The sequence below is a fragment of the Pollachius pollachius genome (assembly GCF_949987615.1).
Source record: "Pollachius pollachius genome assembly, chromosome: 12".
Classification (NCBI taxonomy): Eukaryota; Metazoa; Chordata; class Actinopteri; order Gadiformes; family Gadidae; genus Pollachius; species Pollachius pollachius.
This window is the reverse complement of record NC_136945.1, coordinates 18,606,715-18,623,271: the sequence shown is the minus strand read 5'-3', so window position 1 is coordinate 18,623,271 and position 16,557 is coordinate 18,606,715. Positions and strand designations below refer to the sequence as shown.

Sequence of the window (16,557 nt, the reverse complement as noted above, 5' to 3'; positions counted from 1 at the left end):
TGAGCCGTCGCTAAAAGACACGTCGTTTGTACGCATAGAATCTGTCGCACCAAATTCCCCCCCCCCCCCCGTTTTAAATGAAATGCACAGGTTGTCACTTCTTCTGCTAAGCTCACTGCTGAGTTAGCTTGCTAAGTATTCTAGGTCACGCGTTACTATAAACATAGGTGCCCTTTGACCCCTGTGACTAGGACCCTAAACCAAGAGCTCCCCTAAGACCGTACAAGGTGAGAGGAGGGGGAGAAACGGTCAGTCTCAAGGGGCGAGCTGTTTCCTGACAAACTGTGAGATCGTTTTTTTTTGTGTCATTGTTAAATCCACTTGTACATCTCTATTTTTGATACATGCTCTAGCGCTCTGTCCAGGGAGACAGAAGACGAGTGGGGCGTGATGTTGTATACTCAGAACCTATGGATATATATATATATGTATATATATATATATATACTGTAGCACTGTGCTGGGCCTAGTCTGCGTATTCAACCTCTTTATTTTTCCAGTCAAACCAGGTGTTTGTTCATGCTATTGCCTTCTACTTGTGAAACGTGGATGAACCTCAGATGTGGTTTTCTCTGTGCTTTGTGTAAACTACCGCGGAGAGAGGTGAATGTAAACGTTTGAACACATGAATAGTTTTTCTACAGAAAGAGGTTCTTGAGATTCTATATTTTGGGACCTACGCGGAAGATGTTTGATGTACATATTTTGTCAATACGTGTTGATTATATAAGCGTATCAATAAAGTATTTTTCCTGTGGAAATTCGTTTTTGCTTGTTTTGTTTTTTTTTACTTTTGGAGAGAGATGGAGGAGTGTGTGTGTGTGTGGGGGGGGGGGGGGGTACCAGTAGCATGCCCCCCGCCCCCAGTAACAAGAGACGATCCATCCAGTGTCATGGTCTGCAACCCACACCCCGTCAATGATGGGATTGTTCCCTAAACTCTCATCTGAACAGTTGGCATAAGCACACACTCATCCCCTTGTCATGACCCCGTTGAACTGGTGTGCAGGCTCGGGCTGCACTCTAAATATACCTGGTCCTGTATTTATAAGGGGGGTCAATTTGTCATATTTTAAAACCAGATCGCTATATCCGTATTTGAAGTGATTCAAATGTGGGAAATGTTTCTCTGGGACCGTTATCTTCCAAAGTCAACCCGGCGATTGTTAAATTCTGAAAACGAGTTAAATGCTTTCATCAACTTTAGAAAAACGACTCAAAAAAGCAGTTTAGCATTAAGAAAAATTCGATTTTCGAGATTGTGCCAGTGAGTTGGGTCGTCATCTTCAGTTCCGGTGTTCTGTTAGTAGGCTTGCGTCGCCCCCAGGTGGACGAATATAGAACATATAACCATTTAACTATGTTATTGTTCTTTGACGCAGCAATAACTACTACCGTCAGCGGACAAAAAGACAAAACTTAATGTAATATCAGAATGCATTTAATCGTTTTTCTGCCAAAGTTTCCAAATACGATGATGAATACGATGACAATAAATTATGGATATGTTTTGCCTTAGAAATATTAAACACAAAAAACCTGAATGCCCCTAATAAAAAAACCTCTCAGCACCTCCTCGTCTCATTGGTCCAGCCTCCCCGTGGTCTGGTCAGTGATTGGCCACGCCCGTGAACTGGTACCTGCAGAGCGTTTGCCGACGGGAGCAGATCTTGAACCGGTGCAGGCTCTGGAGGGAGAGCAGAGCGGACCCCTCCCTGGACAGGGACCCGGGCCGCAGGCTGAACACCTCCAGGTCGGGCAGGGGCCCGGACAGAGAGGGGAGGGCCCTGCGGTGGGGCCTCACCTCTCCCTGCAGGGAGCGTGTCCAGGGGTCCAGTGGCTCCCCGCCCGCCAGGGTAAGGGCCGGGGCCTGTAGCGGGTGATGCGTGGGGAGGCCGGGGGAACAGAGCAGAGTCATGGGGACCAGGGCCACCCTGCCCTGGCCCTGGCTCAGACCCGGGTGGCCGGCCCTCGGGCCCTCTGGCCCTCTGGAGGCCCTCGGGCCCCCAGGGGCCAGCGGCGCCGGGCGCTCGGGCGCTGACCTGTGGCTGGAGCGGCTGCCAAGCCCGGGGGGTCTGCCCCCCAGACCGGGGGGTCTGCCGCTCAGAGTTCTCCCGTGGAGCCGGCTCTTGAGGGACAGCGACGGCAGCGGCGTCCTGACGTCGCCGGCGGAGGGACGCTTGGTACCTTTGGGCCGGACCCTGGAGGCGGGGCGAGGCCTGAGGCCGGGGGCCTTCTCTGTGGTGGAGGCCTGAGGAGGCCTGAGGCCGGGGGTCTTGACTGTGGTGGAGACCTGAGGAGGCCTGAGGCCGGGAGTCTTGACTGTGGTGGAGACCTGAGGAGGCCTGAGGCCGGGGGCCTTCTCTGTGGTTGAGGCCTGAGGAGGCCTGAGGCCGGGAGTCTTGACTGTGGTCGGGGGGGTCTTAGGGACGACGGGGGGCGACGGCTCCACAGAAGCTCTAGGAGGAAGTGGATTAGGACAGGAGGGGGGTTTACGGGGCGCCGGTCGGGAAGGGGCCCGTCTCAGTGGAGCTCCTTCCACCAACAGGTTGGTCCCGACGTAGTGGGGGACCTCCACAGCGGCCTGCGGGGACAGAACACAGGGGGGGGGTACAGGCCGGTGATGGAGAAGAGGGAAACGTTGAGGTGTGTTCTGTGGACACACCTCAGGGTTGGAACGAGCCCCCTGCCGATGTCAGGACCAACACAAAAGGCTCAAGACTCAGTTGTTCACCTAGACGTCCTGGCACTTAATGTACGCACCTACTGTATGTTGTACGCCCTGGCGCTTAAAACTAGTACTTTGCATGGTGTAGCATCTTATCCTAGCTATCTTTGTTGTATACGGGGAATGGGTTAACCTAGCGATTGTTAGTGCTTGGCACTTGGTGCTATGAACCTCCTTACTGTACCGACAGTGATATATTGTTGTTTCTATTTCTTCGGACAAATGTAAGTCGCTTTGGCTAAAAGCGTCTCCTAAATGCCCTCAATGTAAATGAACCGCCGGGAGCTAAACGACCAGCGCGTGACGGTGTCCAGTGCCGGTGTCGGTTGACGTGTCGAGTGACGGTGTCGGGCGACGGCGTGGAGCGACGGCGTCCCCACCTGCTTGTACAGGAGGTGGAAGCCCCCGGTGTCAGCGGCCGGCTCGCTCCTCCAGTCCAGCACCACCCTGAGCGTGTCCAGCTGCACGGCGGGGCAGAGGCGCGCGGTGGCGACGGAGGAGCAGGCCATGGTGGGGCTGGCGTTGATCTCCAGCAGCCAGGGCCGGAGGTCGCGGCCCAGCATGAAGTCGGCGCCGTACAGCTCGAAGCTGGCCCGGCGGGGCTCCACCAGGTCCTGGGCCGTGCGCATGGCGCGGACCACCGCCTGCTGCATGCCCGGCACGGCCAGCGCCCCCCAACGGGAGCCGCCCAGCCCCTGGTCCTGCAGGTAGGCCCGGAACTGGGAGCAGGACCACATGTTGTCGTTCGGGAGCCCCGGGTGGCGCGCCCGCGACGGAGCGAAGTGCTTCTGGATGGAGTTGTTGCACAGGTGGACGGAGCTGGCGGGGGGTGGAGGAGGAGGTGGGGTTCAGGGGCATCATTACACAAAAAATCCTAACTTCTCATCCTAACTTAAGTTAGGGACTCAAAGATAGGAAAAATCCTAACTTCCTATTACAGAAGCAGTCCCTAACCTGTTGGCCGTTTCCTATCTTATCTTTGGCCCCCTATCTTATCTTAACTTAGGTAATCCTAAATGTTCTATCAATCATATTTTTGGATCGGCAATCGTCATGTCTGTTTCTGCACTCAGAATGTGCATGAGATTGATAGAACGAGTTACTTTTAACGTTAACAGAGACTGTTGACAAAGGATCTTTGTTAATAATGGCAAGCTAGTAGCACTAGTACTACGGTCATGGCGGATATTGGTACGGAGAACAAGAAGAGGAGTAATAAAGTAGTAAAGTAATTCTTCCACCAAATTAAAAATTAAATGTCTTTGCAGGCGATAAAATGAAATTAAAATACCAGGTCAGCAAAATTTAACAAATCATTATGCGGTCTCGGTAGGGTCAGTGTTGTTTACAAAGCGCGGTTGTTTGTAACCCTGGGGCCTCATTACAGAAACTTCCTGACTCTGAAATCCTATCCTATCTTGAGACAGGAAGGCATTTAGGGGTTTTGGTATTTCAGAAGGAGGTTTCCTAACTTAACTTAGGAAGAAATCCTATCTTATCTTAGGATAGGAATTTAGCCATTACAGAACTATCCTAAGTTAGGAATTTCTTAAGTTAGCATCCCTAAGTTAGGTGGCCATACACCCTGTCCTAAATTCAAAATAACTGTCAAAAACTGAAAGAAATGGCAGTAGCACTGTTAGTAGGTCTGTATGACAATGAAGACGAGGAACATCCCAACAGAAATGTGGTGGCTGAAAGGCTACCGAGACCGCATAATGATTTGTTAAATTTTGCTGACCTGGTATTTTAATTTCATTTTATTGCCTGCAAAGACATTTAATTTTTAATTTGGTGGAAGAATTACTTTACTACTTTATTACTCCTCTTCTTGTTCTCTGTACCAATATCCGCCATGACCGTAGTACTAGTGCTACTAGCTTGCCGTTATTAACAAAGATCCTTTGTCAACAGTCTCTGTTAACGTTAAAAGTAACTCGTTCTATCAATCTCATGCACATTCTGAGTGCAGAAACAGCCATGACGATTGCCGATCGAAAAATCTGATTGACAGAACAGTTAGGATTATCTAAATTAAGATAAGATAGGGGGCCAAAGATAAGATAGGAAACGGCCAACAGGTTAGGGACTGCTTCTGTAATAGGAAGTTAGGATTTTTCCTATCTTTGAGTCCCTCACTTAAGTTAGGATGAGAAGTTAGGAAGTTAGAAGTTAAGATTTTTTCTGTAATGAGGCCCCAGGGGCCAAAAAAAAAAATCAAATCAATCAAATCAATTCAATACAACTCAATTGTATATGTATTGCTCTTAATCACAGGATCAGTCTCAAAGGGCTTAACAGGCCGGGTATGTATGACACCCCCCTGACCATAGCCCCCAAGAGGGCTAGCACATACTCCCTTAAATAGCGAGGAAGAGATCTTGAGGAGGAACCCAGAGTGGGTCGGGGGGTCAGGAGTGCAATGGGAGCCATAATTGACAGACATAAAAAGATACAGGCAGAACATTTTCAATGGGTGATGGGGTGCTGGCCGGTTAACCATAACCGGGAAGCACCCTAGTTGAACTGTGACCCGTCATGTGTTTTAGACCCCGGGGGGCCGGACCTGTCGAGGGAGGAGATGGAGTAGGGCTGCGTGGAGAAGCGCAGGTAGCACTCCTTGTAGAACCAGATGGTGAGCGGGTTCCAGTCGGTCACCAGGAACCACTGGCGGATGTCGAACTTGGTGCCGTAAACCAGCAGGGGGCGCTCCAGGTACTTCTGCACCACCCACTTGCTGTCCTTGATCAGGGTGGAGTCACTGTTGACCAGGGTCAGGATGTCCTCCAGGCGGTTCATGCACATGATGCCTGCGGGGGAGGGGCCCCCACAGGAGAGGAAGGGACATGGTCAAACTCACCCTGAGAGAAACTCCTTATTATATATCATTTACATTCAGGGCATTAAGCAGACGCTTTAATCCAATTTAACCCAAAAAACAATTTAGAAACAACTATATATCTCTGTTGGTACAGTAAGGATGTTCATAGAACCAAATGCCAAGCGCTAACCATTGCTAGGTTAACCCATTCCCCGTATACAACAAAGAAGGTTAGAATAGGATGCTACACATTGCTAGCATCCTATCCTATGGATGCTAGCATTGTTAGTTAAACGGGGTCCTGATTAACTAAAGGCCGTCAAAGAACCCCGAGGGGGGAGGCTCACCCCGTCCCCGGGACATGGCCCCTGGCTTGACGATCCAGATGTTGTGCAGGCCGTCTGTGTCCAGCTGTGGGCAGACTTCACGCAGTCGGCTCAACATTCTCCGGCACCGCTCCACAAACGCCACGGCCCCCTGGATCCGAGCCCCTCCACTGCACAGACATTCAGCCTCAGTGCATGGCAACACAGACCCATATGGCTTTTTTTGTTGTCAGTGCCGTTAAAGTAGTATTAATGATAGTTTACTGCTTCAACGGCACCGACAATCCAAAAATCCAGTCGAAACTACATGGATAAGGTGTGTTGTTCAAAACGTGACGCAGCATTTACTTCTTCACCACCTACAGAGTTTGTTATGTGCGATCATTCAAAAACCCCATCTTGTTTCCCGTAGACATTTGACCGATGGAACCGGGAGCCTCGGAGGCGGGACTTACTCTTCAGAATTCTACACAGACCCATGGCGTGGCTCCAAATCAAGAATGTGCTAACACACGTCCGGAACATCCCGTAATAACTGCAGCAGGGTTACTCATCAGACTCACTGCACCACCAGGTAGTAGTCGCGCAGGAACTCTGCCCACTTCTCTCCCGTCAGCGAGGTGAACGTTTCCACGGTGACATCAATGTCACCGTGCTCCAGGCTGTTGAGAAACTCCTGGCATACGTGCAGAGCACTGTCGATCATTCCTGCATCGACGAACCGACGCGCTGCCCGCCTGCATTGTCTCTTCCCACCTGGACGAAGGGAGACCATTCTTATAAAACACGACGTCCATGGGCTGGGGGATCTGATAAACACGTGAAACATGTGGTTAAAACATTTCCGATATATAGAGCACAGCGTATTGTTTGTGTGCATTACCCTTCGGTGTGTAAGTGTCCTCAGTGGGCATTACCCATTAAGTGTCTCAAGAGACACTGTCCTCAGTGTTCATTACCCTTCAGTGTCCTCAGTGTTCATTACCCTTCAGTGTCTCAGAGACACTGTCCTCAGTGTTGATTACCCTTCAGTGTCCTCAGTGTTCATTACCCTTCAGTGTCTCAGAGACGCTGTTTCAGTGTGCATTACCCTTCAGTGTCTTAGTGTCCTCAGTGTTCATTACCCTTCAGTGTCTCAGTGTCCTCAGTGTTCATTACCCTTCAGTGTCTCAGTGTCCTCAGTGTTCATTACCCTTCAGTGTCTCAGTGTCCTCAGTGTTCATTACCCTTCAGTGTCTCAGTGTCCTCAGTGTTCATTACCCTTCAGTGTCTCAGAGACGCTGTTTCCGTGTGCATTACCCTTCAGTGTCTCAGTGTCCTCAGTGTGTTCCTGTCTATCTCCAGCGTCCAGGCAGCTGGACTCCACCACATACTGCAGCAGGCTGCTGCAGGCGGTCCTCCTAAAGTCCTCTTCAGGACGACACACAGACACACACACACACAGACACACACAAAGAGACACAGACACACACGCGCGGAGGAGCTGAAAGGCGCGTCGCACAAGGCATGGGTCTGCCAAAGGACCAATCCTGAGGAAGCATGAAGCTGGCTCTGCTTCTAGAGTGTACCTATGAAGGCCTGCTTCTCGTCCTGAGCCCCCAGCCGGTAGCACCGTGGGAAGAAGCTGTCGGGGTCGGCGGTGTCGAACCACAGCAGGTTCTGCAGGTTGACGCACAGCCCCACCTGGGGGCGGATCAGGGGTAGAGCTTTAGACCCATTGGATTTAAGTGATGCAAGGCAAGATGCTGAATTACCCATCATGCAGTTCTTGAAAGAGAGGAGAGACCTTGGTGGTGAATGTGCCGGAGTTGGCGTAATGGTTGGTCATCTGGTCCTTCCTCAGAGACTTACAGTCAATGGCGTCCCTCCTCATGGTCCACAGCAGGCTGGCGGTCTCGTTCCGGACCAGGCGGGACTGAGACAACACGGGGAACATCGGTCCTGACCCGGCACTCATAAGGAGGACGTTTGTGTTCAGTGGGTTGCGAGCACTCCCGTTCTGATCTTACCATGAGGTTGTACATTCCGCCCACCTCCTCCTCTCTGTCTGCCTCCTCTGAAAGCACATGACCCACACGTAAAGGGGTGCGTCTCTGTGTGTCTGCATCTGTGTGTCTGTGTCGTTGTCAGTGTCTGAGTGTGTCTGTGGGTCTGTGTGTGTCTGTGTGTGTCTAGACCACACGTCCACAGTGAGACGATCCCAGAAAACCTACAACATGCAAACCTTCCTGCACCGATTAAAATCAGGAAAGTGTGAAAACGTCCGACTGAATCCGAAGATTGAGTCAGCGGAATATTAGGAAGGACCCCTCTCACCGGCCCCCAGGCGGCCCTCAGCCCTGTCCTCCTCCCCGTCCTCGTCTCCTTCCCCCTCCTCGTCCCCGCGGTCCCAAGGGGCCCTCTGAAGGGGCGGGGTCAGACGCCGCTCCACCCAGCCCCTGGCCCTCAGGTCGGCCCGCACCACGGGGTACGGACCCTGGATGGAGAACACTTTCCCCTGCTGGGGAGAGGAGGAGAGGAGGAGAGGAGGAGAGGAGGAGAGGAGGAGGGGACACTCAGACAGGACGCCCTTAGACAGAACGCCTGGATTACACTGAGACAGGAGCCTGGATTACATTGAGACAGGACCCTGGATTACATTGAGACAGGACCCTGGATTACATTGAGACAGGACCCTAGATTACACTGAGACAGGAGCCTGGATTACACTGAGACAGGAGCCTGGATTACACTGAGACAGGAGCCTGGATTACATTGAGACAGGACCTGTTGAGAAGTCGCTCACCTTGACCGCTCGCTCCGCCAGAGCCTTGGCGGCCTTCAGCCTCTCCGGGTTCAGGACCGGGAGGCTGAGGAGGACGCTGTTCCGACGGCCCTTCGCCCCCATCGGAGGGGCCCCCAGGGTCTCCAGGGTCCCCCTGCTGTCTGACCCCCACCACAGGTCCACTGAGGTCAGGAGACTCTCTTAATGTGGGGGGAACCCTACTGAAAAGGCGGATTTAAGTAAATTATTACTTAATCCTTCTCCTGACGTAAATTAAAGCATATTATGATTGTTAATATTACATTGTTATACATCTAGGCATTTCATTTACATAGGGCATTTAGCAGACGCTGTTAGCCAAAGTGAATTTAAAACAAGTACAATTTTCATCTGTATATATTAATATATATTTGACAAATAACTTCATATAACACAACATACTTCTTACACAAGCACCACATAAACACAATTAGAGAACAGACTGCCTTCAATCAAAGATAATTTTCTAATAAGGCAACATGTTAGACAAATAAAGCTTTTGAATTTTTTTATTTTTTTTAAATAAACATAGCCAACTATAGTAGCCAAACATGAAAATAATGGCTAAGACCAGGTGGCCTAGCCATTAGAATAGATAACATATTAATAAACATATTATGGCACTACTGTCCCCCCCCCCCCCACTGTGTGCGATGCGGTTCAAACCTCAGTGCCGTGTTGACATGCTCTCCGTGGAAACCCGGGTCAGGTTTCCCTTTGAACCAGCGGGCATGTACACACTTACACACACTCTCAGAGATGCTGATCCCGCTGTGTGCTGAAGAACGTCAACGGGTGGAAGAATTAACTCCACGAACAAACCGTCAAAATATGAAAAATTATATTTCTTAACCAGTTATCGCTCTATGCACTTAATATTCACAGGTCAGTCCATCATCCACGCATGCAGGGTTCACCTACCGACGTAGCGTGACCCGGCTGCATCGTGCATGCGCAGTGGCGCCCAGGCTGCCGGAGTTTGTCCGGTCACCATGACAACAGGACGCAACGCAGCCATCCGTTTGATTCAGCGTTATACTAACGGTTTGGTTAATTCAAACGTATTCAGTTTAACGCTGACATTAGGAATTATTGTAGATATCTAGTTCACCGACACCGTGACACAGAAAATAGCCCATTAAAATAATATAGTACATAAAATAATATTTATGAATGGTCCGGACCCAGGCATAGTTATTGTTGCCTCTGCGCATGTGTGCACCGTAATGGGCCTGAGTATTGCACAACATCAGTATTTTCAAACTCTTATTACATGGAAACTTTGAGTGTTTATTTCCAAGACTCCAAAAGTTATTCCTCGATATCTTTCTAATACCGTACTGAACATCACGTTACTCATGTTTACTCCACTCCCCAGTAAATCAAATTTGACCTGTTTCTCATATGTTCCACCGGGTGGCGGAAGAAGCGTGTTCCCTTCTGGTTTTCGGTGTTCCACACCTTGTTTATCTTTTGTATCTAAGTCTTGGAGTAGGTAGCAGACAACATCGTTGTGCGGATCTCATCTTCCCCAACCATTTCCAAAGACTCGCGGGATGTGAACGAGGAGCTCGTAGAGGCTGTAGCACTTCCACCTCGAAGTGCTACAGCCCGCGTGAAATCAGTTTTTAACAAGAGGATAATACAAACACTGACAAGTAGAATGCATGTCAAAGCTTCTACTGAAACCTCAAACTCCAACCATCAGTCCCAGCAGGCAGCGTTGCAGCCTCGTCCTGCGCGCTGATTGGCTGAGGCTGAATGATGCTGGCTGCGCGCTGTTGTCCGCGAGGAGCGAGGAGGAGAGCTCAGAGCGCATCCCAGTGCCACGGTAACACAGCGGGTGGCATCTCTAGGATCTCTGTCTCTACGGGAAAATGTCCACGTTGACCGTCTCCAGGGATATCGACATGAAAGTCACCCACCGGGTGTGGATCGCAGCCTAACCCGTCCAGTGACCACGCGGCTCCCTGAAGGTCTAGCGGCCACACAGCGCTCACCTCTGGACTCCGAGACCCGGACCGACGGGTACCATGCCCACTGTAAGCGGCGAGAACGAGAGCATCCTGAGCTATCAGGTAAAGTTGGAGATGCACGCTTTGTCTGTCATGTCCTGGATCAGATTCACGGTCCTCGCACGGGCCACAGTTAGATCCCCCCAGAGCCGATAGCCGCTCAACACCAAGCTCCACACCGCTCCACAAGCAGGCTGCTATGAACCAGACCACCGCTGAAATGCGGTCGGTTCTACTGTGTCGGAAACGCCCGGCGGGCCTGTCTGTCTGTCTCTACTCCGCTCGATTCTGTTCCGACCGAGGTCTGGTCCTGGCTCAGATAGAGGTTTCAGCCGATAAAAGCTTTCATCTCTGAATAGTGTTGGACGTGTAATTAGTTCGGTCCAGGCAAGGTCCCGGGTACCCGGTCCAGGTACCCAGGTACCCTGGTCTAGGTACCCGGGTACCCGGTCCAGAGGCGCGGGACGCCTCATCCTTCAGCGCGGGTTCTGTTGTTGTTCTAGCGACACGTGCAGTCAGAGCATCACGGAGGAGAGCCTCCGTGGGACGGAACGTTATGTTAGGTTATGTTACGGTATGCTATGCTATGTGAGGTAATGTCAGGTTATGTTAAGTTACGTTATGCTATGCTATGTTAGGTTATGTTATGGTCTGTTGTTAAAGCGTTGTCCCCTTCAGAAAGCCTATTTATCTGCAAACGGTTTACAATATAAATCATCGGTACGTGAGAACGAGCTTGTCTTCATAATGATAATAATAGCCTGCTGGACTCCTTGTATTCTAGCGTTGAATGAAACCCATTATAGTCACTCATAGGCCGACGAGGTGCACCGCATCGCTCCGTGTGTTTACGACGCGCTCGTTAGGAAACAGCGCGCCTGTGTCCTAAATTACCCTCAAATGACCTTGACGCCTGCTGACGCCTCCTCCTGATGCCTCCTCCTCCTGAGGTCTCCTCCTCCTGAGGCCTCCTCCTACTGACGCCTCCTCCTCCTGATGCCTCCTCCTCCTGACACCTCCTCCTCCTGACGCCTCCTCCTCCTGATGCCTCCTCCTCCTGCCTCCTCCTGATGCCTCCTCCTCCTGACTCCTTCTGACGCCTCCTCCTCCTGACTCCTTCTGATGCCTCCTCCTCCTGACTCCTTCTGACGCCTCCTCCTCCTGACTCCTCCTGACTCTACCTGACGCCTCCTCCTCCTGACTCCTCCTGACTCTACCTGACGCCTCCTCCTCCTGACACCTCCTCCTCCACACTCCTCGTGACGCCTCCTACTCCTAACTCCTCCTGACACCTCCTCCTCATGACGACTCCCCCTCCTGACTCCTCCTGATGCCTCCTCCTCCTGACTCCTCCTGATGCCTCCTCCTCCTGACTCCCCCTGACACCTCCTCCTCCTGACGACTCCTCCTCCTGACTCCTCCTGACTCCTCCTGACGCCATCCAGTCTCCGGAAACCCGCCCCCGTGAAGTTCGCCGGAAGAGGCCATTCTTTGCGGATATCTTCCAGTGTATCACGGAGGTGGGGCGTAATATTCGTCTCAGCAAACGACCGTCACGTTCATGTGGACGGGGCAGAGGAAGACGTGAGGTCGGCATCATAGCTCAGGGCAGGCTATCCATTCACAGAAGCATTCGTTACTGGTTCTCCAACGTCCAACAACGTCTTTGTGCTTAGATGGAGCAGAGACGACCCAGAGAGCACCAGAAGGGTCTTGGAGCGCAACTGTTGAGGATCAGACCCCCGTTTGTTTTTAAAATGCTAGGATCAACTCTCCCTGATCAACATCTAATGTGGAGATTGACTTCGTTCAGGATCATACCATCTCAACCAGGTGGGGACATGTCCCTCATTCTCGTTTGTTATCCCTCCCAGCGGTTTAGTCTTGTGTGTGTTGTTTAGTATCAGTACGTTGACCGGTCTTGAGAGTGTATCTCCCCAGGGTGCCCCTCTTACAGGAACATATCGGGGACAGAAAGAGCTGTTTCCCACTATCCACCACCCAATGTTTCTCATAGTGGCAACAAGGAGAAGGAACACAGATCACACGTGTTTCGGTGGGTTCTGTTGGCAGTAGTGGTCGAGGTTAACACTCACATGTGTGTAGCCTACAGTGTGTCATCCATAAGGCGTGGGTCTGTGAGACTCAGGGCTTGTTGTACACTGAAGAGAACCCATGCTTTTATTCACTGGTGGCAACCCAAACAACAAGGCTATGTAAAGCGTGGCATCGATTCCCCAGGGGCCCGCTGAGGCCCCCATGTGGCACTTTAAACCTCACTTAAAAGTACAGAGGACACTGGTGGCATTGAAAACACTTATACCATGGTCGTACTTCAAAATAGTTCATAGTTCACCAAACCAAAGATAAACAACAGAATCAGGATGCTTCTATTGCCCGTATGACGAGACACAGGATGATTGGTCCAGGTGAATCCAAACAAGGAATGATTGGTCCGGTTGAAGACAAAGATCATGAAAAAATACAAACAAAGCACAAAAACTGAAATACAAAAGAAGACACCAGTGAGAGGAGTCTGTAAAGTTAATGAATATATGTTTGTAAACATATCTTTCAATATTCTACATAAACGATATAAATCCAGTAAAAGATAGTGCTGTACTTTGTTAAATTCAACATGAGGACTTTTATTTTTTGGTGACTATCCAAGGAACATGGTAGCATAGTGTCCCTTAAAATAGGAGATGAACCGTGGTCCCTCCTGTTGTGTCCGGGCTCAGCCCGTCGGGACAGGGACGGAGATGGAGAGGTGTGGATCTGTAATGGAACACAGAGAACCACAGCACAGCTAGTTCTGTTGGACAGCGTGAGCGAGCGCTTCCAAGAAGTGTTCTAAATGGCTGAGAGGTAATTGGTACGGGAGACTGAAAGGTGCCTTCCTGATGGAGCTTTCGCTTTGGCTCAGTGCAATTCAAATGAATTCCTCCATTGCACCCTTCCTCCGCCTCTGTCCAATATGACTCGCATCCAAAATATGAAGAGCTCAGGTTGGACGCTGAGGGCCCAGTGAGGTTGTGGAGCATCCTGCATCGTTTCTGTTGTTAAGCAGAGACAGATTGTTAATTCTGCACTGATTTCATAATTGAGTTACCGTAGTAGTGGCTATGAATGGGCTGAGGATGTACTGGATGTACACGTCCTGGATAATGTGGTCATACTCCTCTCCTAGCAATACTGGAGTGCTTCGAAGGATCAATTTGTTTTCCCCCCTTAATTACACGGGTCGTCATGTGATTTAATCATCCTCGTTTCCTGTGACACATTTGATGAGCTTCGAACCACAGAGCTAATACCGGCCACTGTGATTGGCCCGGCCTGAGAGCATGCGCAGGGAGAGCGAGAAAGGATGTGGTCCAAGAAAACCCTCCTTACAAAAACCCACGCCCTGCTCGTCTCGCTTACAGTAGCCTCTTCAAACCCGTTCTCCAGTAGCCTCCGTCAATCACTCCCCGACTCGTGTTTTCTCCTCCTCCCCCCCCCCCCCCTCGTGTTGTGGTGCTGTGTTGTGGTCGTGTTGCGACCGGTCTTACCAGTGCATGGCTCCCTGGTAGGACCGGTCCTGGATCCCAGTTAGGTCCTGACGCGGCAGGACCGGTCCTACCAGGGACCAGGGAATGGCTCCCGGAGCACGGGGCCCGCGGCCCACAGAGCAGCCGTGTGGCGGGCCTGTCCCTCAAGACACAGACGCCAGGATGGAAGTGACAGGCCCAGTGTTTCTGAGCAGGATACGCTGCTCTCCTGTCAGTTCAGCATGCCTCGGGGGCCGGAGGACAGACGCAGACACGCCGGGAGCGGATCAGAGGAGCGGAGAGAGAGAGCGGAGAGAGAGAGAGCGGAGAGAGAGAGCGGAGAGAGAGAGCGGAGAGAGAGAGCGGAGAGAGAGCAGGGAACCGGAAGAGCAGATGAGTGACAGACGGAGCGAGAGAGAGAAAGGACAAATTAGGCCGCTTTAGGGCCGGTGAACGTTTGTAGCTCGAGGGGTGAAGAGCCAGAGGGTGAGAGGGGGTGAGAGGGTGAGAGGGGGTGAGGGGCTGAGAGGGGGTGAGGGGCTGAGAGGGTGAGTGCAGCAGCCACATGAGTGACGTCTACTGGTCCCAGATCAGATGCGGGCTGAGCACAGTCAGTACAGAACCACAGGGGGGTCCGGTGACCACGGTGGCCCTTAGTCGATGCGCCCTCCCCCGCTCCATCAATCATATTCTGACAGGCGGTGCTGCTCTGTAATTAGCGTCCAACCCGCCAAAGAGTCTTAATCCACAAAGGTACTCCAGTGAGTTTCACTGCGACATACGTCTTACTCCATGCTGACGCCGTCTGCGTGTGAAGCCGGCGGAGGGTTGAAGAACGGCTGTGATCAGCAGATCCGCCGCCCTGCGTCCTAACGCTCACTTCAGGATCATTAGAACCCACCACAGGCCCCGTGACACCGGGCCCCCCCCTGGGCCTGAGGGAAGGTAACTGTGTTAGGCTCGCCCCTTATTGATCGCCCTACCCGGCCAACACAAAGGGCCTGCTAATGATCCCTGCTCCATTGTTCGCTGGCGTGGAAACTAATTGAACTTCCTGTAAACACTTGGCTGGCTGTATGGTCATGGGTTGTTATGGTTGAACTTCACTGCATCGCTCGGACTTTGATTCTGATTCATGCAACCGACGTTGCTGGAGTACGATATATTAAATATTCCACGCATTGGAGAAGGACATCAAACCGACTTTACTGTCGAATCGATTCTTACTCAAATGTACGCAACAAGCGGAGAGTAGAAATGGACAGCAGAGCGGCCTAATGTTTGCAGAGAGAATTGGCCGGACACCATCAGATTATCTTCATGTTTCAATGCTCTGAATACGTCCCCAGTGGGTGAATAATCCTCCTGCCGTTTATCATCTATTCTCCAAGCCAAAACATGGGAGGGCATCCACTGCCAATCCACTGGTTATGGAGCATCTTCGCTCAAACACAAGCCAGCCACCCCCACGCCAGCCACCGATGAGTGGTGAGCTCTGAACATCTCGTACGTGGCGGAGATAATTCAAGGACAGGCGGCCATTTTGGGCTCTAGCTGCTGAGTTGTCCTTTGACGGGGAGCTCGTTCCGAGCTGTGGGAGACAATAAGGGTCTCCTAGCTGGAAGACAGGAGCGAAGCAGAAGACAGCGTTGCTCGGTGATGGAGGCAGCTCGCCATCAACAAATAGTTAGCTCTGCCGGGTGGAAAATGCAGTCCCATGAAAGCTCTGTGACACGCACCCATGCGGTCACAAAGCAAGCAATACCCGAGATCTCTCTGTGTCTGAGTGGTTTTAATTGGCGGAGGACGATATGGGGTCCCAAAGGAGGCAGATGACAGGGAGTCGTAAACCTTCACAGGAGCACATACCTGCGTGACCGGGCTGCTGAGCAGAAGGACCTTTCGAGAAACGCTGAGAGCTTTGATCTGACTGAGCTATGGATGTATTACTGAATAGAGCTAATGAACAAGATATTACCCCAAACCCAATCACTGTTCATCTGAAAACATGTTCTCTCAGTCCTGTCCCCTCTCCGTTGTCCCCCAGCATGGGGCAGCCTGGGTATTATCGAGTTAGGGAACATTTCCTTCTTTCCATGCACTCGTGGATTCAAACAAATTGATGCTATCTGATGGTCTCCCATCCTTTGTAGGACAAAAAGCTTTTAGTCGTTATATCCTCTGCACTCTCTCTCTCTCTCTCTCTCTCTCTCTCTCTCTCCCCCTCTCACTCTCTCTCTCTCCCTCCCTCTCTATATCTCTCTCCCTCCCTTTCTCTCCCTCTTCCTTTCTTTATCCCCCACTGCTATATTTTTGTGTTTCTCTCAACCAGTC

At 51.3% G+C, this 16,557-nt stretch overlaps 2 protein-coding genes across 2 annotated transcripts in view; one reads left to right on the top strand and one right to left on the bottom strand.

Annotated features, from left to right (window-relative positions):
- Positions 1 to 1,609: 1,609 nt before the first annotated feature.
- ttll3 (tubulin tyrosine ligase-like family, member 3) lies at positions 1,610 to 8,762 on the bottom strand (the record flags this gene model as incomplete). Its single annotated transcript, XM_079748717.1, has 11 exons — positions 1,610 to 2,584; positions 3,109 to 3,547; positions 5,295 to 5,538; positions 5,897 to 6,045; positions 6,439 to 6,631; positions 7,175 to 7,285; positions 7,444 to 7,558; positions 7,662 to 7,790; positions 7,885 to 7,931; positions 8,192 to 8,375; positions 8,661 to 8,762. 11 exons carry the CDS (start codon positions 8,760 to 8,762, stop codon positions 1,610 to 1,612), a joined length of 2,688 nt encoding a protein of 895 aa, XP_079604843.1.
- Positions 8,763 to 10,595: 1,833 nt separating this feature from the next.
- The window catches only part of slc4a8 (solute carrier family 4 member 8), a gene marked incomplete at its 3' end in the record, with an annotated part of 41,778 nt that continues 35,816 nt past the window's right edge, over positions 10,596 to 16,557 (top strand). The window contains exon 1 of the mRNA XM_079747691.1: positions 10,596 to 10,756. Within this exon, the coding sequence (XP_079603817.1) occupies positions 10,712 to 10,756 (45 nt within the window). The 5' untranslated portion in view covers positions 10,596 to 10,711. The remainder of the gene's footprint in view (positions 10,757 to 16,557) is intronic.